General features: G+C 37.8%; 1 protein-coding gene and 1 long non-coding RNA gene across 30 annotated transcripts in view; one reads left to right on the forward strand and one right to left on the reverse strand.

The window, feature by feature from the left end:
- ELAVL2 (ELAV like RNA binding protein 2) overlaps nt 1-20,108 on the reverse strand; it is an 88,595-nt gene that overhangs the window by 18,197 nt on the left and 50,290 nt on the right. For all 29 annotated transcript variants that reach the window (XM_064402659.1, XM_064402666.1, XM_064402649.1 and 26 more), the window contains one exon: nt 4,695-4,798. In XM_064402659.1, coding sequence (XP_064258729.1) covers nt 4,695-4,798 — 104 coding nt within the window. The remainder of the gene's footprint in view (nt 1-4,694; nt 4,799-20,108) is intronic.
- Nucleotides 10,553-15,768, forward strand: LOC135289219 (uncharacterized). Its single transcript, XR_010351993.1, has 3 exons — nt 10,553-10,858; nt 11,983-12,140; nt 14,697-15,768. It is a non-coding gene; the product is annotated as an uncharacterized LOC135289219 (long non-coding RNA).

A 20,108-nucleotide genomic window follows, 5' to 3' on the forward strand; every position in this document is an offset into this window, starting at 1 on the left:
AAACTCTCTTTTTCAGTGTTTTGCTATTTACCATTAAGTGTTTGAAGTGTTTTCAAGAGTACTATCATTGGTAAAATTTCTTAAGGGTGCAGCTACTGAACAGTTAAAAGTTAGAGAATAATTCCTTGACAATGAATCTTGTAAATCTAAGTAGCAGTTCAAGACATCAAGTGAAATCACATTGCATAATGCCAACTTGCAGCACAGCCCTCATTTCAAGTCCTCCATTGCTATATACAGAACTTTTTTGAGCATCTGTAAAGCTGAATGCTTAGTATTCACTCTTCTACCGAAGTCTTAACTAGCTCTCCTCATTACACAACTTTCTACAGTAGGGCAGTCTACCGGGTGATGATGGCAAAATAGGATATTTTGTGTTTGTAGCCAAAGAATTTGTCAAATTCATTCCAATAGGAAGTTGGAAGAATGTTACATATTAAGCCTGTTTTTATTACATGCAAAGTTATAAAGGAGTGGGAAGAAAACCTACAGATTTAATAATTTAGATAAAATATTCCTTAAATTTCTATTCCCCTGACAGGTAATAATTACCCATGTAAACATCCCAATAAGCCAAAGAACTTCAGAGAAGGAAAACCTTATTAAATTTGACTTTTAAGCAGGGCTACACTAAGTAGAATACATACATCTTATAAATGCTATCTTATAGAAAAAGACAACTCCAAGGCCTCTAGCCTGGACAAACTATTTTCCCCTCTTTCCAACACATACCTGCATACATGTCTACACATGTCTCACCAGCATTCTCTATTAAGAGAAATGCCAGGTCCTGCATGCAGGGGCTCTGCCACTTCAAGCCCTCAAAAGGGAGGAAGGAGCACAGTATTGCTGCCATCTTCAGTGTCCCCTTGGCAGCTACAATCCACAAAGGACTGTGTCCATCATTAAGCCTAACGAACATCCATGAAGAAAAGTCAAAAAATATTGTCTTGTGTCTTCCTGTCTGTGTAAAAAGCTGCCTCCTACCCACCATCCTGCACAGCTCTCAGCCAGTCTAGAGAGGCCATTTGTCTGCCCACTCCTTTTTATACAGTGAATCTTAAAATACTCTCTTGTTAATGCATAACTCTTTTACTTCACATTGAAAAATATTCCTTTTCAGATAATTTCACAATAAATTCACTTGGATCTTTTTTCTTTTAGAAGTTTTCTCATAAAAATCCCCTAACAAAGGGGAGGGAAAGCCATGCAGCACTTCTCTCCCAAACAAAAGCCAAGACAACAAGAACATGCACTCAATTTTCTTAACCCTATGTGTAAATCAGTGACTCTCATTTGTTTCTCTGAGTATTCCACATTTGGGAAGAACTGATCTTTACAGGATAACTTAAATGAAAAAAAGTAATGGACAAGCAAGCAGGTAAGAAGAAAAATCACTCCAGGCACAAAAAAATCCATGTTTTTACTGTCTCTTCAATAGAACAGAGATAAAAAGCCTGCCAGCAGCATCACCTTCCAAAAGAAAAGCCACAGAAAATATTTCATCTTTTATGATATGCAATTTGTTTCCACACTAACGTTGCATAACCTAGTGAAGCCCAAACTTCACAGGCTATGTGCAGTACACATAAGCCTGTTTACATTGGAAATAAACCATAAATTATACAACAAAGGGCATGATATAATAATGGATGCATACTGTCCAGCTGAACATGGTTCACATATCTAACACACCCATAAGTGGCTTTACCAGCAGAGTATACACCCACCCTTACTATTCAGTTAAATCAGAAGGCAATACACCCACCACCACCAGGTTAGACAACACTAAGACTGCTAATCCTTGCTTTGGAGATATAGACCTGAAAACTGGTTGAGATATTTTTGCAAAAAATTCAGTAAAGTATTCCATAAAGCATTCCACAGGACTTTCTTTTAAAAAAGGGAAGAGGTAATAAGGATTTTGTGTTGCTATCAATGTTAAAAAACCCAATCCTTAATCCAGCATTTTGCAAATCCACATTTTTCAATGTATTTTATTTCAAGAAAACACTAAGTGGCATGCCCTTAGGGATGAGGAAAAATATATTCAATGACGTTCAGGCTAGTAGGGAAGCTGTAGATCAGAGGTATCTGTCACAGCCCCAATCCAGAGCATCACACATCAGGGTCAGGACAGTCAGTTTCCTCTGAGTAGGATTACACTGAGTTCAGTCACAATGTGAGGATACATCACACTGACTGAACCAGCAAAGTTTCTTCCAGTTTTATATACTAATGGGAAGCAAACTCGAACCATGAATCTACTAAAGTACTAAGCATTCCTGCAGAAGTCCCAAAAATGCACAGAGAGAACAAACCCCTAATGTTTTTTCTTCTGAAGCCTAAATATACACTAGCACTCCCATTCAATAGTTTTTCATATGAAGGTATACATAAACATCTCAGTTAAATTAATTTTTTGAAGCTGAAAGTTATGGGTTAGATACTGAGTTTATCAAATCGGCTGGGGTTTTCTCTGGGTTTGTTTTTTTTTGGTTTTTGGTTAATTTTTTTTGTGGGGGGGAGGGGTTTGTTTGTTTGTTTTTTGTTTTTGTCACTTGTCTCAACAAATAGAAACACTGTGGTCCATAAAAAGGAAGTAACCTCTGCAAAGGCCCTGGAATTGAGACCCCATAAGAGACTTCCTCCACCCAAGATGCTGCCTTCAGATGCAGAAAAGACCTCAGACATCAACTTGGCCTCTGCTCCCATTGCTCCCTGGCCAATCTGAAGAACACGTAAGCTACAAAATGCCTCACAGTAGGAAGATTATTTCTACTGCTTCATAGGTAAAAGTGGTGAGGTTGGGACTGGATGATCTTTAAGGTATATTCCAACCCCTTAACATCCTGTGATTCTGGGATCTTGGAAAATCCAGTCACAAAAATCTTGGCCTGAAACACCATGTCCAAGAAGAGGAGTAAATAAAAGAGAAGAAGTAAAGCAGTTTTTGCACTCAAGTCATGCCCACTAACACTGAAAGGTGCTGCTGAAGTTCAACAGGCCTAACTGGGGGTAGCTAGAGTCAGAATTTACTTGTAACTTTAACAATCAGCATTTAAAGATACTTTTATCTAATTAAACAGATTTTCTTTGTTTTGGCAAAGAGGCTATCATTTTAGCTTGTGACAACTCTAGAGTCTCAGCTTTGCTTTAGCTAAAGATATTGAATGTACAAACACCTGAGTTTAGTCTGACTGCAAAGGTCTTTGTCTGGTATCTAACCTACAATTCCACTTTTTGGTCCTAGGAAGGCAGGAAATAAAAAGTATCACTGTCATCACTCATAACCGTCTACTCAATTTTCAACTTTTTTTTTTTTTTAAGGCCAAAATTGATTAAATTAATCACTTAGCAAGGTGCAGGAGGATTAAAAATTCAAATACGGCCAGCATGAAGTAAGTTACCACAACCCCTCCGAAGGGAACATTTTGATTTGGGAGACCTGGCTTGATTTTCTCTAACCACCTCCTTTTTTTTTTTTTGCCTACATAGTCAACAGTCCAGTTTACCACCCTGGACATACAAGTCATGCTGGCTCAGTCCAAGGCATTACATGTCAAACAATACTACTACAAACAGATTACCTTTCTCACCAACACAAAAAAGACAGCTTCAAAAGTCCTGAAGCACAAAATTAATTTGCTCAATTTTCCCCTAAAGTAGAAAATGAGAGAGGACAAGACATCTGCCAGAAACAAACAGGGAGCTTTCAGCAGATAAGCATCTGTCCATGTCTTTCATCCATCACACCTGTGTGCCATGAGACATCATTTTTTACGAAGCTGTATTTAAGTTTCAAATATTGTAATCCACTTTATTAAATCTTATGAATACTGAACAGGTACGACACTTCTGCCAAAATTACTGGTATCTTATTTTTGTTTCAGTTGTCTTTCAGTGGCTCTGCACTGTTTTTTAAACACAAGTGTTTTTAGAGGGAAACTTTATTTCATGCCTCAAACACGCTCCTGGTTAGAAAGGAGCCACTATCCAAGTGAGCAGCTAGCAAACCCTGCTTTTTAATGAGGAAGAACGAGCTAGCTGGAACATATACAGCTTTCAGGCACCAACACCTGTGAAACATGTTCAATAGTCTGCATTTCCTTACAGTTTTATTTAATCTCCTCTCTCTCAGAATTTCGGAGCTCAACTGCTCAAGTGAGTATCCTCAGTCTTCTGTTATTGGATTAAAAGAGGAGATGAAAAAAAGTAACTCTCAATATTTGTTTCTAGAAATTTGAGAAACTCAATTTAGTAAACAAGTGTGCGAGGGGTTGTAACATAACAGAAAAAGAGAGGAATACCAAACATTAGAGACATAATGACCAGAGCCAATATTTGAAATATTTGAAGTACTGTTAAGGAAGTTATACTATCTTTGAGAAAATGAGGAAGCACACAGTATTCAAACAACATGCAATATTGCATTTCTTCAACTAGGTTATATAATAATCCCTCAGTTAAAGCAATTCAACTGTACATCTAAAGTGTTAAGTTGGTTAAGAAAATGTAATTTTCTATACTTTCTACACTTAATCTAACTCCAAATATAAACACCACAAAGGACCATTTACTACATGAAATCCTAGTTTATTCTACTGACACTGGCTGAATGCTTGTTACACCTGTAAAACAAATCACAAAGTCAAAGCAGCTCAGTTTTTAAAAATTATTTTAACCCCACATACCTTTATAGTCTTAGTTTGAAGTCTCAATCCATTCAGGGTATTGATAGCTTTTTCAGCATCCTTGGGGTCAACATAGTTCACAAAACCATAACCCAAGCTCTGTCCTGATTAAAAAGACAAAAGTCATCATTAGTATTGCAGTGCCACACAATGAATAGCTAATAATTTATCCCCTACAGACACACACTGAGTAAATATTGCTTATACTGAAAAACAGCTCCCACTCCAAAGGATCACGTAATCTAATTTTTCCACTAACATTGGTAGATTTCAAGTACCTTCCTCTGTTCTTGTGATCAACACAGAAATTACTACATTCAGTTTAATGCAAGACTTAAAATGCCTACTGAATCTACTAAGTGCAGGTTCAGAAGTATGTTATGATCTGTTTGACACTGGAGGATATGCAGAAACATCAAGTTTGAAGTGACATCAGGAATCCACTACTCACTCCTAAACTTCATTGAACATAAGTATAGTGGCAAAATTCTGGACTACTGCTTGAAAATGAAAGTCACTCAATGTCAGAATTTGAGCCAAATTAGAAGCCAAAAAATTTTATGGATGTTATTCATATACTACATAGTGCCTTTCAGTAACAAGGAGTTTAAAGGCTCATTTTGTTCCAATATTCAAAACAACAGGTACAAGCATCTGATCAAGAATTAAATATCAGCCAAAGATGCAGTATTATTTTCAGGGTTTTTTAGTTCTGGAAATTCAGATGACAGATGGACATAAAGCATTTTTCATTAGTTCTTATCTCTGAACAACAGCCCCTTTCTAATCATTAATTTTGCCTAAGCACTTACTAAACACTTGAGTTTAGCAGTAGTCATCTTTTGACAACTTCAAAACCTACAGTACACTATCCCTAACTAGCATCCTACTTTAGAAGTATTTTTAGTGCATAAGAACACAAATAGGTGAAAAATTTTAACATAGTGAAAAGATATACTTAGCAAGAATACTGTCCTTTATTAGGACAAATCTTTCCAGAAACACTTCCATACTCTGAGGGGGTTTTGTTTGTGGTTTGAGGCTTTTTGGGTTTTTTTAAGACACCAAAACAAGGTAAAATAAAATTGTCAACAAGCCATAGGGAAGCATCTGAGATATCTAATTCACAAAATGCCAGTTAGAATGACTAGCTTGGATGCACAACAATATAAAACGATAAACAACATCACATAAAGCACAAATGGCATATTCATTGTCCAAAAACAATCTAACAGAATTCATGCTTTATCAAATTCTTGTATGGTATCCATATAGTATGCATTTAAAGGTATGCAATGCAAAAAAAAGCAGGAAATTTTGCACTTAATTAAATACCATTAGAGGGTTTACTAACTGGCTCATCATCACTGGCATTTACAATTTTGCACCTATTATGCCTTCCATGGCACCAAAGGTCAGAGAACACCACCACTCCACTCCCCAAAGCCACTTCCATTCTCTCATATCTCCTCCTCAAAGCACCTCAGACAAACATAAATTGTCTAGATGGATCCATGAACAGGTTAATACACACATTAACAAAGAATCCCAACCCAAACAAGAGAGAAGACTGAGCACCTGCTCTAGAGAACCCTGCTCTGAGCAGGTTAGACTCCATGATCTTCATGCCTTTAGCCTCAGAAGTTTTTCATGTTTCTGTAACAAACCATATGAAAATACCCAAAAGCATTTCTGTATTCATTTACAGCTCTGCCTAGATATTCCTATGTTTCTAATCCTAGAAGACTTTTTACTTATAAGTTTGATTACAGTAGAGCAATTTCTGTACCTGTCACCTCCATCACTTCCACTGTCTGCACAGTCTGCAGATACTTCCCAACAGCATCTCCAAAAAAGAGGAATCTCTCTTTTTGTGCATTCATTGTATGTGATTTCAGTGTTATCTACTACTACAGAAATGGTGATTTTGTTATTAATCTCCTGAGGAGCCCTTTTAAATGTCAACCTTAAAAGTTTTTAAAATCTCAAAGTGAGAGCTATTTCATACAGGATGTTTCCTATACAACACTTATTACAGATGTAACAGAAAAAGATGGGTAAAAATTATTTCTCCTATCCCTCTGTGTTGATGTGTTCTGCTTTTCATACAAAAAACACCCAAACTGCTATAGACAAAGAGCTTACCCAGCTGTTACAAAGGATTCAATTCATGACCATTCTTCTGTAGACACTCTATTAGCAGAACTTGATAAATATTAGGACATGAGCATAGGAAGGTGCACCAAAAAACACAGTAATTTATTCAGAACAAGTCTGAAATACTTTATGAAATTTTATTCTATCATTTTAGAATTAAAGAAAAGCTTTTACCATGAGAGTGGCAGTATACTGAAACAGACAACCAGAGGGGTTATAAATTCTCCATTCCTGGAGATACTCAAGAGCCTGAATGGACATGGGTCCTGGGCAACTTGCTGAAGCAAAATCTGCTTGTGAAACAGGAAATGACTAGATTATCTCCCGAAATCCTTTTCACCCTCAGTAAATCTGTGAATGGGATTCTATTTACTTCAGTTTTGTTTTACTTAGGTTATCACCTAAAATTCAGAAGTGTTCTCTGAAGTCCTTATTTATTTAGAAAGATTAAGAAAATGCAAAACTCATTAAACATTAAAATTATGCCTGAAGATTAGTGGTTTATTTAGACATTAGCAATAATTGAGAGCCAAAAATCACCTTCTTCACAGCACATAAGATAAATGTTGACTTTGAACAAGCAATGCAAATAATTGTAAATCAAACCTGATTTCTGGAATCAGTGTTTGAGGAACCACACTTACATCTTCCTGCTTATATTAACCTCTTGTTAAGTGGCTTGTCAGTTCACAGACAGATGGCTGAGTTCCAGAAAATTCAGACAAGCATTTAATAAAATGCAGTGGGAACAGCTACTCCGAACACCCCACCAGATACCTCATTCCAAGCTATGTCTGACAGGTGGTGGGAAAATACAAAGTGGGTTACAAGGAAGAACTGTATTTCTAAGTTCTAAGTGACAAGAACTTCAGTCCAAACTTATTCAAGTACCACTACAGCTGTAAATGCTAAAGAGAAGTTTTGTCTTACTGTGGATTTCAGTCAGAGAGACCACCATATCCACCATGCACAAATTTTACTCAAATAAAAATAGAGGCAACTGGCCAGGGTAACTCAAATCAGTTCTCCTTCTGTGAAGAGGCTAGATTTAAACCAAATCAGCCACCACTTAGGATGTTCAAGAGGAACTTCATTATTTAATGAATGTAATAACTAGTTGTATTGCCTGAAAATAAGGACTGGACTGAACAATGACAAAACTGGACTCTTCCACTTGTGCTTCTTCGAGACCAAACTCCATTTGCCAAGACAGCAATGACCTGCAGAACATTTGTTTCTAAGTCTAGTAGCACACTTAAAAATATATTATGTGTCTGAGTCTGTAAAAAGGTGACAGAACAAAGAAGGTAAATCTATAGCTATCCACAAGTTAAACAATCCCCAGACTTAAAAATGTGTATCAAAAAGATGCTTAGTCTTCTACTAAGACAGGGCCAGCTGCACCAGGGTCTTGCCTTGGCTTTGTGTTTCCAATTTGTGATTCATAACACTGCCTGAGAAAACTCTTACAGGTCTCTAAATCAGCTGTCCTGGTGCTCTGTCTGATACTATGTGTTTAGGTATTTTGTATAACCAGTTTTGCTTTTTGAGGATCTTCAAAATTAAGGCCTACTCAGCCTTAACAGACAAGAGACTACCCAGGTCATCAGCTCTTTATCTTATAACTCAGATCTATAACTATTATTAAATTTAGATTATCCTAAATAAAGGAGTGTCAAGAGTTTCGTATTTAACTACCAGCTGACCTTAACCTCCTGGATAGTTCTTGTGGCTACTTCTCAAACCTGTTTAAAGATGTTTCTGTAAACTTCCTGCTAGATTTTATGCTTTCGACACTATGAATGTTAGACAACATGGTGCAGAAAAATCCCAACAGTTAGTTAAATGATTGGTAAAATCACCTGGATTAGGAAAAGTAAAAATAATTAAATGATCTGGAAGGAATGAGGAAATTAGTGGGGAAAAAGCAGTCTGACTTGAATTTTCTTCAAAAAAATCTGAAAACCCAAAAGCCACATAGTAGAAGAAGTGTATCTCACAAGCCTGTAAAACAGCAAAGTTAGAATAAAAGCTGTGATTTGAACGGTCACATTGGAAGCTCACATTTATGAATTACATTTTATGTTTTATGTAACAAACACTTGTAACAAAGTCAAATTCAAGTGCAAGTGGCAAAAAATCTTTTCAGTTAGGCATCTCTTTGAACCTAGACATACTATACCCATTAGTAATTGACAAATGTTCAGTCTCTGTGGCCTACAAAAAAAGTGCAGAAAGCACTATGCTATTCAGTTTAATAGGGGAAACTGTTCCATTTTTATTGCATGTTTTTGAGCTTCATAAATATGACTTGATCAACATGTATGATGTTTAATTAATTAGATAATGCCAAGTTGCTTTTTGGCACTATAGTCAATAGATGGAATGGATTTTGAGAGGGGAAGGGCAAAAAGGTATTTCAAACAATTTAATTCTAATCAGTCTAATCAGACTACTCAAGAGACTGACTGGACATTCAAGTGTACACCAGAAAAGCGTAAGTAAAGCGATTACTACCATTAAAAAACAAGTAATGAACACACTAATTCAATACTTAGGAAAGAAAGCAGACAGACTTCACAAACACCTGTTACCAAAAGACCAAAATAGTTTTAAGTTGAAATAACTAAATAGGAAATCATAGCTATGGTCACAGTGCTCCTGCATTTACTATTGTGCCTTGAAAGATGACTTTTTTAGCTTCAAAAATACACAGGCTAATTCACAATACTTATCACAGAAGAACCACAAATAAACTAGTTGTAGCTTACCCAGGCTGTTTCATCAATGTTTCCTATAAAATATAAATAATGCACAGAGCTGTAAAAGCCCAAAGAAAATCCTCTGCTGCCCAATATTCAGAACAAACAGACACTACCCAGAGAGAAAAGAGGTCATGTAAAGTAGATGTGATAGAGGTGACACTTATCCATTTTTAATGTTTTGCTTTTAAAGGTAGCAGCAACATTCCTTAAAGCAGGATAGAACCCTCTCTGAAAGCTAAAGAATTAAATCTGGCCAGGGATGTCAAAGCAAACAAGAAAAGCATCTACATAGAAAGTTGGTGAAAGAAAAGGTTAGGGAAAATGTGGGCCCTCTCCGGAACAGGAAGATGACCTGGTTATCAGGGATATAGAAAAGTCTGAGGGACACCGAACAACTTTTCTTTCGTCAGTCTCCGCCAGCAAGTGCTTCAGCCACACTGCCCAAGTCGTGGAAGGCAAAGAAGGGACTGGGATAATGAAGAACCATTTACTGCATAAATGCATCATGTTCAAAACCATCTAAGGAACCTGAAGGTGCACAAGTCTTTAAGACCTGGTCAGACACATCCATGGGTTCCTAAGGGAACTGGCAAAGGAAATGGCTAAACCACTATCCATCATATTTGAGAAGCTGTGGCAGTCTCATGAAGTTCTCCCTAATTGGAAAAGTGAAAACAACCTCCATTTTCAAAAAGGGAAATAAATACAGTACAGGAACTATAGGCTAGTCAGTCTCATCTCTGGGCGAAGCAGATCCTCCAATTACGATAAGACAGGGGAAATGGAGAGGTGACAATAGCCAGCATGGTTTCACTAAGGACAAACCGTGCCAGATAAACTTGGTGACCTTCTACAATGGGGTTGAAGTGTTGGTGGGTGAGGGAAGAGTTGCTGATGTCATCTACCCGCAGTTATGCAAAGCATTTGATACTGTCCCACACAACAGTCTCGTCTCTAAGTTGGAGAAACAAGGATTCCATGGTGGCTGAGGAACCGGCTGGATGTTCACACTCAAAGAGTTACAGTCAATGTCTCAATGCCCAAGTGGACACCAAGGACAAGCAGCAAGGAGTGTTTGTATGAGGTCTCTATTGGGACTGGCCCTGTTTCACTCTGTCACCAACACAGACAATGGGATCAAGGCCACCCTCAGCAAATTGGCTGACAACACTGAGCTCCATGGCACCATCAATACACTTGAGGGAAGGGATGCCATCCAAAGGGATCTGGACCGCTTGCAAGGTGTGTGTATTTGTGACAACCTCATGAACTTCAACAAGGCCAAGTGCACAGTCCTGCACTTGTGTTGGGGCAATCCGAAGGACAAACAAAGGGGTGTGCAGAGAAGTATAGCCCTGCCAAAGAGGATGTGAGGGACCTGATGGATGAGAGGCTGGACATGACCCAGCCCTGGGCACTCACAGCCCAGAAAGCCACACATGTTCTGGGCTGCATCTAATGCAGTGTGGCCAGCAGGGCAGGGAGGGGATTCTGCAGCACCTCTCCTGTGAGGACGAGGTAAAAACACTGGGTTTGTTCTGCCTGGAGAAGAGAAGGCTCTGGAAAGATCTTACAGCACCTTCTAGTACCTAAAAGAAGCCTAAAAGAGAGCTGAAAAGTGACATTTTACATGGGCATGTAGTGATAGGACAAGGGGGAATGGATTTAAACTGGAAGAGGGAAGATTTATATCAGGTATAAGAAAGAAATGCTTTACTGTGAGTATGGTGAGATGCTGGAACACCTTGCCCAGAAAAACTGTGGGTGCCCCACCCCTAGAGAAATTTAAGGAGAGTCTGGATGGGTCTTTACATAACCTATTCTAGGGGAAAGTGTCCCCGTCTAAGATCCATCCCTGTTAGATGATTTTTCACGTTCTCTCACAAAACAAACTATTTTATATTTCTTAAACATAAAAATTATTTGAACTGTTATTTTGTATGAAAGTGTTCAATAACTATGTGATATACATTAAACATAAGACTTGAAAGGTAGATGAATACAACTTTTAACCTAACAGTAGTTAAATAAGCCCTGTGAAGGAGTGGAGTCCTTTACAAATGCACAGTGAGCTTAAATGCTGCCTTTTCAGTAGTCCTGCAACATTCTATAGCTCCTGAGAAGAATGGATATTGCTTTCTGCCTAACACCATGATTAGACAGCAGCTGATTAATACAATAGTTTTATTTCATGACTGATTAGAGCATCTTGGTATTCTCCTTGGTCTTCTCTGAAGTTTTTTGGGCATAAATTTCAGCAGGCTTCACACTAGACATTTCTGTATTATATAAAGCCTGGTCCTGACGTTTTCTGCTGTCTAGCTAGCTACTAAACCTGTGTTCTCATGATTTCCCTCTCTAAATAGCTGCTGCTGAAAGATAATTTTCCTGGATGCCTATCTGAGAAGCTTGTCTTCCCTGAGAGAATCTAGAGCCAGTGCTGAAGAACTTCACTTGAGCATGCAGCTGGTACCTCTTTTCCCCCCAACACTGCTCCACTAGTATACAATAGTATTATTACCAGGTAATTAGCAGGTACTAAAAGGAGAGAAATTTCAGCACTAGAAGAACTTCCATTGCTGCATTTCTTCCCACAGTCAACCACTTGCATCATTTCAACACACACTTTCCACTTGCATGAACCAGAACAGCCTTTTGACAATGCAGCACAATTCTTCTGAAAGCCTGGGACACCCACCACATGAGGGAGTCCTTGGCTGCTGTTTCCCATCAGAGCTATGGAATGCCCAGTGAAAGGGCTGAGAAAGCTGACTTCTGGCAGCAATTGTTGATTACATTACCAGAGTACCCAGATAATCCTGCATCTTGCCTGGAATTCTTAGAAATTCCTGTAATGTATGAAGGCCAAACAAAACAAATAATTAACAGTATCAGGTAATTACAGTAATTATTTTTTCTACAAAAACCAGAGTCACAACAAATTCTACAATCAGTCGAGTTCTCAAAACCTCTTCAGAATGTGTTGATCAAGTAAGACTACATGAGTTCTGTGAAATGTACTGGCTCATTTTAAGGAGCAAGGAAGAGGTGTTGTTTCTAAGTTTCTCATTGTCAGGTAAAAGTAATGTAAGAAAAGCAGCCCCGCTAATTGAATTCTATTAATGCTAAATTTTGGAAAAGAAAACCCAAAACTGTCATATATTACCATCCCAACAGGCATATCAAACAAAAAGTAAAATAACAACAAAAAACCCAAAAACATTTACAACCTCATTAATAATATATTTTAAAATTAATGCACACCACTAAGGTATAAAACAATTTTTAAGGTCTAATACAAAAACTAAGCACAGACTAATCATACTCTGGAAAATTAAAAGTCTGAATAGAAAATAACACACTTATACGTTTCCATAGGACAACCAAAAATTATTGATAATCATACATTTAAAAAATTGGATTTTTCCACAATAGTCACCATACCATCATTCCAGACACATCAGGCAATTTCAACTTCTGCAAAAAAATCTTATTGCAAAAGACTAAGTTATAGGACTATAACCAGTAAGAACTTCAATATCACAGAAGAAATCACAGGTGAAAAAACCTGTCTTGAAAAAACCCCAAATGGGACATACTATTTGCATCAATATCACAGTGAAGAACACAAACTCTGAGGATAATAAAGTCTAGGAATTAAAATTCATTGCCTACAGTGAATTTCTACAGAAACAGAAGTCATAGGAATAGAATTCTTCTGGAATAGAATTCCAGAAGATTAAGGATCTTATTTCTTTTTATAATTTAGTTTAAATTTTATAATTTAACTTCAACTACATATACCACCTGCTTAACTCCTCCAAAAACTGTCATCTAGACCTTGACTGAAAGAGAATAGCCCTTTTTCCTGTGCACACTAGTGTATTTTCTGCTTTCAGCCTGTAAATGGCCATTTTACGAACACTGTTTACAATAAACTACACTGTGTTTAAAGCCATAAACTTCTGTCTCAGTGTATGAAGCTAACTGGCAGAGATCCTTGCACTAAACTAGTGCAAGAAAAAGCCAGCTTCGTATTTTTGCAAGCAGGACCAAGTCAAATTCACAGAAACTTGGCATTAGGTTTTATTCTGCCTTTGATCACTCTGAAGGTTGTATGAACTCGTGCAAAAATGCCGTTAAAAGATACATCCATGACAACATATGAAGACCATATATGAATCTGTCTTTAGAATTCATCTCATGGACTCAGGTAAATTTTGCAAGTCTCCTAAAATTTCAGAGTGAAGATATGTTCCATGACCAGTACGGAGTATGAAATATTCAACCCTTTTGTCTGGCAATTTAAATTGTCAGAATGTTCTACAATGTGCTAGAGGGATCCTGTGGAGTGGCAACCCCACAGACAACTTGTGAGCCAAGACAAGGTATCATTCAGTTGGTACCAGCTCTTTTACAAAAAAGTTGCCTCATTCATAAGTCACTACTGTCATCTGTGATTAATGCTGTGGAGACTACCACACCATTATCTTGACACTGAATAAGGCTAGAAGCACACACTCAGACACACAACTCAATTAAGTGTAGCACCGTATCTGAAACTCCCTACATGACTGTGGTCTAACCAGAAGGGATAAATGCATAAGTAGAGGATACCATCAAACTTTCTGTTCACTGAATCTAAGTTACTGTTCAAGTTTCAAATTATATTTTACTCTGCATTAAGGCTTTAATTGAATTTTAAAAGCAGCTTAGCAAAATAAGGGAACCTGCATAAGTCATTGAGCAATCCCTAATTTAATTGCAGTTTGCATATAGCTCCAGCAGATGGATTCTATTTACTGAACACACAACTTATACATCACTGAGCAGGTGAGGCTGGGAAGCTTGTAAGAAAACACCTGTAAGCTATGGTGACTAGATTTCAGAATTTGATACTTCAATGTCTTTCTCCCAAACCACTTCTCAGCTATCACTCTAAATCTGGAATAATTAAAGTTGAAGAATGAATGAAAAGTATCAAACACTGATCAAAGTATTTGACACACATTAAGTAGATTGTCTCTAATCTCAACCAAGTTCAACTCTATTAATTTGGTGTCATCCTTCTGCATTATAGCTTATGGCTCTTCACATGTGAGAAACGTCATCATCTGGTGTTTCACCAACATAAGCCTGTTGTTGCTGGATACAAAAGTGATGGTGCAGCTCTGGTTCTTCCCTGCAGCAGGAGGATAAAGTTCATGGTGGGGGGGTACCATGGATGCTAAGCATTACATGACCCCAATAGAAGATGTTCTGCAAGCCAGTAGAGACATCAGCTGAAGGTTAACAGAGATCCACCATGTCCAAATAGAAAATCTCAGTGCCAGAAAGCGTGGTTGAAAGCAGGAACTTCACGGAAAGGTGCATGCTATTGCACAAGCAAAAGATAAAGCAAATCCTTATGGAAACTACAGGAGGAGGAACACTGGGAATCACACCCATTACTGCCTTGGATTCAAACATAACAAGTGACAGCCAAAAACTGCTTGAAATAATGAAGACTGAAGACACCCAGACCTTCTTACAAACTAACTTGTTATATTACAAGGAGAAGATCCTTACCACTCCAAGGTGAAAAAATACCACAGAATTTGCCAAACCAAATACTGTTCTGAAAGCTAGCTATACCCTTTAATTTTTACCACTATTAGTAGTAACATGTTCCAGGCATCTCAGTTTTGTCATTTGCAGCCAACTTACTCCTTTGTCAGGAATACAGCCAGCAGCGCTAAATATTCTGTCTTATTGTATCCACCTAGTCACCTTAAATAAGCAAGTGGATGTAAACCACTTTGTTCTACTCCTGGGGTGTTTAAAAACCTGTGGTAATGTGCTCACCACCCAAGTAAAAATATGGCATGACACTTTGTTGTCGTTTAAACCCAGCTGGCAACTAAGAACACATAGCCACAACTAAAAACACTGCCCTTCACATCCTGGTCAAAAAGGGGAGAAGAATTTTAAAAAAAGCTCACCAGTGAAGACCAGTTTAATTGACCAGTAATTGAAACAAAGTAATGTGCAATACTACTAATAAAATGAAATAAGAAAGGAGAGAAACCCCAAGGAAAACAAGTGATAGACAAAAGAACTGCTCATCATCATCCAGTGGCTTATACTAAACCCTATCCCTGAACTGTGAGCACTCCCCATTTTAGGTTTATAATTTGGGCATGAGGTTCTACGGTGTGGAATATACATTGCTGGCCAGTTCAGGTCCCTGAAATGTCTCTGTTCCCACACGTGCTCGCTGGCATAGCACGAAACTCTCAACAGTCCTTAATTCAGGGCAAAGCTTGCTAAGCAACAGCCAAAACCATCAGTGTGTTATCAACATTATTTTCATACTGATTCCAAAGCACAGCTCTCTACCTACGGCTGAGAATAAAGGAACTCCAGCCAAAACCAGGACACACCTGAACTTAAATTCTTTTCCCAAACTTCACAAAAACAAATATTACTTTGGAATGGTTGTTTTGTTTTGGTTGTTTGTCCAGCTTTTTACCTGCTAGTTAATCTCAGAGTTTTGAAAGACATCCTAAAAGGCACCATTATCCTAAGTTTGAAAAATATTTCCCTGCTCTAGGAGAACTTATTTCATAGGTTAACTTCCAATGTTGCTTTCAATCACATGCATGGTTTTTGTTTTTTTTTTTTTTTTCTGGTCTTTACTGATGAAAGAAAAAGTGTAGAAAAATGATAAATTGTCCTCAAAACAATTTCTTTCCCTAGTGTAGGTCTTAACTGCCAACTCAAAAAATATGTGCCTGAAAGTATGCCCAAGGGGAACTTTTTTTTTTTTAGTTTTAACAGCTCTAATTAATAAACAAGAACAACTGTAATCTGCAATACTAAGTAGCTGGAAAACACCATTTCTTTTTGCAGTTGCTAAATAAACATGGGACAAAATGTGCTGAGAAAAGCTGAAGTTTTCGATATTTGAAATTGAACTATGTCTCCACAGCAATTAATTCTTACATTAACATAGAGAAGTTGTTCCATAAGTAAGACTGGCTTTTCTTTTGTTTAGAAGGTGGTGGGCAAGAGTGGGAAACTGAAATAATCAATGCATCTTACTATAGATGCAAGATTTCATAACCATTGTACAGCTCCAAGTGCATTTCAAAAAATGCTTTGGTTTAATATGCACAAAGACACAGCTACCACAAAAACTTTACAACAGCTCCAGAAGCTCAGAAGACAGGAAAGAATTCACATTACAAATCCCATTCTGTTTTAGCAAATTCTGCTAAATGCCTGAAATAAATAAAGGTAAAAACAAATTGCTGCAACCAGTCAATAGCACAGAAATTTTGAAGAAAATATAGCTGTGTCCTTGATAACTGTGGGAATTGGTACATTTACAAAAGAAATTAAAGGAATCCTAAAATGAAATACAATATCTGAGCCATCTCAGTTTTTTTTCTCTTTACTGTGAATTAAAGTATTAGGTCACTAAAACCACAGGCTTGCATAGTTTTCTTCTGTGGCATTCTACAGCTTTCTATTTCCACTCTGACTTGACATACTCCAGGAAGAAAAATTCCATAGAGAATAGTATAATAAGCCCTCTTCTGAGTTGTACACAGAAAACCACAACAGCAGTCTGGCCAATTTTCACAGCCAAGAGCTGCCAGTTGAAGTACTGCGATAAAAGAATATAAAACGCAGATATACATATACTCTATAGAAAATAAACACACACAACTAGAAAGTTCCCTGCATGTATTTTAAGGTCTTGCTTCAATACATAATGGACAAGCCATGAACCTGTTGGAACCATCTGCAGCTTGAAGTCTTATTACTTACCACTCAGCTTGTGGAGGCTGAGAGGAAGTATCTACTTTCTGTAGGGACATCCAGGTCCCTATAATCCACATGACATCCTTGGAGTGAAAGAGCTTCAGGGTGTGCAGGTCACTTACATCACTATCCAAACGAGGCAGACATCACTGAAACATACCTTCATTATTATAAACACTCTGCTCTAGTCTCACAGCACAGCCACCCTGAAAAGCTGTTACGCTGTAAGAACTTCAGGTTATGAGAGGTCTCTCACACACTAGCTTCCACTAGAATCAACATTTATTCAAACAGCTGGCCCAGGATCACTAAGATGTAACTGCAACATATATCTACATACACATACGAAAGAGCAAACATTGTAAGATACACCAAACTGGCAGCCTGGGACTCCCAGTATGGAAGCAAAGAGCCCTACCTTAGCTAAAAGCACACAAGATAGTCCTCATCACTACAGGACCAATGCCAAACCTCAATGCTTTCACAGGCTACTTGTAAGTTATGGCAACCACTGACAGAAGCAAATGGTAATCTGTTTGCAGAAAAGTGCAAGATGATGTATATTGTAATTATCTCCATCAAAAAGCACAGTGTTTGCTAAAAAGCAGAGTGATTTAGTGTTCAGAAAGGTCCCTAATTATATTTAGTCATATAAAAGAGTTAAATTTTTAAAACATCAATTTCTTGCTTATGCTATATATTGAGATCAACACGTTAATTCATATTAATATATGATGAATAATCATTTTAAAAACAGCTTGTTTCCATTAAGTTGCTGCTATGAGTGAATACATGGCAGGTTTAGTCAAACAGGTCTTTTCTACCTCTTTTACTTGTAAAAACAAAGCCTGTGAACTTCTGAAAGGTCAAAACAGTATCGTGCCTGCTTAACAGCAAAAGTCATATGAAAGTACAAAGACACAGTGCTATCTTGAGCAACAGAAGGTGAAACAACTTCCTTCATCTTCACCTGTTTACATAACTCATTTCCAGGAGACAAGTGAAGTGCAATAAATTATGCTGTTTACTATGAAAAGGTACAGTAAATGCTGCTAAATACTTTTTAGTAATATTAAATAGCAATCAGAAGTATAAAACACCACAGAATTGCCTGGGTTGGAAGAAACCTTAAAGGCCATTTAGTTACAACCCCTCAGCAGATTTAAGATGTTAGCTGTGCTCTGGATATAAGACATAAGGCTTGTTTGAATCTTAAGTCTTCCAGGATTATCCCTGCAGCATGATACTTCAAGCATCCAAGCTAGCTAAGTAAGCCAATACTCTGCTGCTGCACTTTTTTCCAACACGCACACAAAGTTAATAAAGTGATTTTGAACTTTGTGCCATAACTCACCAAGTCCGTGGGCCATACCAGAAACTGCATTTTAACATCTGCAGAGCTCAAAACACAAACTTGAAAACTTTAAAAAGGTGATTTTAAAATCAACCTTCCCTCTCCTCAGAAGATCTATGCTTCAAGGTCTTGAGCAAGATGCTCAAGAGCACTTAGTCATGACAGATAAATATGTATAAACTAATATAAATAGAAATTTGCCTCCAATCCCATTTGGCTTCTATTCTAAATTTCACATTTTAGTCAAGTTTTGCACAACACATTCCACTGGCAAGACACAATTTTGCAGGCAGCACTGTTTGTCCACAACCCTGCCTTAATCAGAAATTGTCAGGCTGACAAAACCTCACTCATCTCAGGACACCACCTAGCAGCCGCAAGCAAATACCCATGTGCATCACGTACTCAGCACACCACACAAAAGCAGGCACTTCAACTACTTCTTCCTTTAGCTGCTGAATTACTCTACTCCCCAGCCAAGGGCACAAACCCCTGCAAAAACAGCTGATGCATTAGAGTGATATAGAACTGCAAACACCAAACACAATGGGAGTAAAGGCTAACAAGAAAAAAGAGCTGAGGAGTTTATCAAAGATAGCAAGCCTCTCTTGAAACATGATGAAGTTGCTGTGCTCTGTTCATTCATGTAGTCCTCTCCATACCAGGCACTCATACTATATGAGCAAGTACCTGAAATTCCAGCTACTCATTGCCCTACCAGGCTCAATTTTTTTTTTTAATTTTTTTTTATTTATGTCATGGGAATGCTTAAAACTTTCTACACTGTAAATAAAGTAACTTTGAACACTAAGCCCCTCCACAGATATACCACACCATCTCCATCTCCTCCTGCTTCCTCAGTAACATAAAAAAACCCCCAAACCTACTTTGTAGGTAGGACCCACCTATTTTGCTTCCTTGCTTATCTTCAAGGCAGTAGTAAGCCTCAAATTCAGAGTCTCAGTTTAAAGCACAATAACATTTTTTCCCCATCTTCCTGTAAGGTTAGTTTAGACACCCTAAAATTAGACTTCCATTAAGGGAAGTGAAAGATTTAGAGCTGGAGAGAAAGCTAAGACTGCTCAGAGCAACAGTGACAGAAGACTTGAAAGAAACTGGCAGCCCAGGCTCAACTGAGGTCACTTTCAAAGTCAGGAGTTTTAGATATGCAGCAGCACTGACAAGGCATAAGGTTTCCCACAGCTCTGCCCTTGCCAGACACTAACATTTACAATGTTATGATAAAAGGAGTGAACACTACAGAGCTTAACAAGTTTCACATGTTCTAGATTCAAGCAGCCAGTCAGTTAACACACATTTTTTATTGCT

Source organism: Passer domesticus, chromosome Z (assembly GCF_036417665.1).
Source record: "Passer domesticus isolate bPasDom1 chromosome Z, bPasDom1.hap1, whole genome shotgun sequence".
Lineage (NCBI taxonomy): Eukaryota > Metazoa > Chordata > Aves > Passeriformes > Passeridae > Passer > Passer domesticus.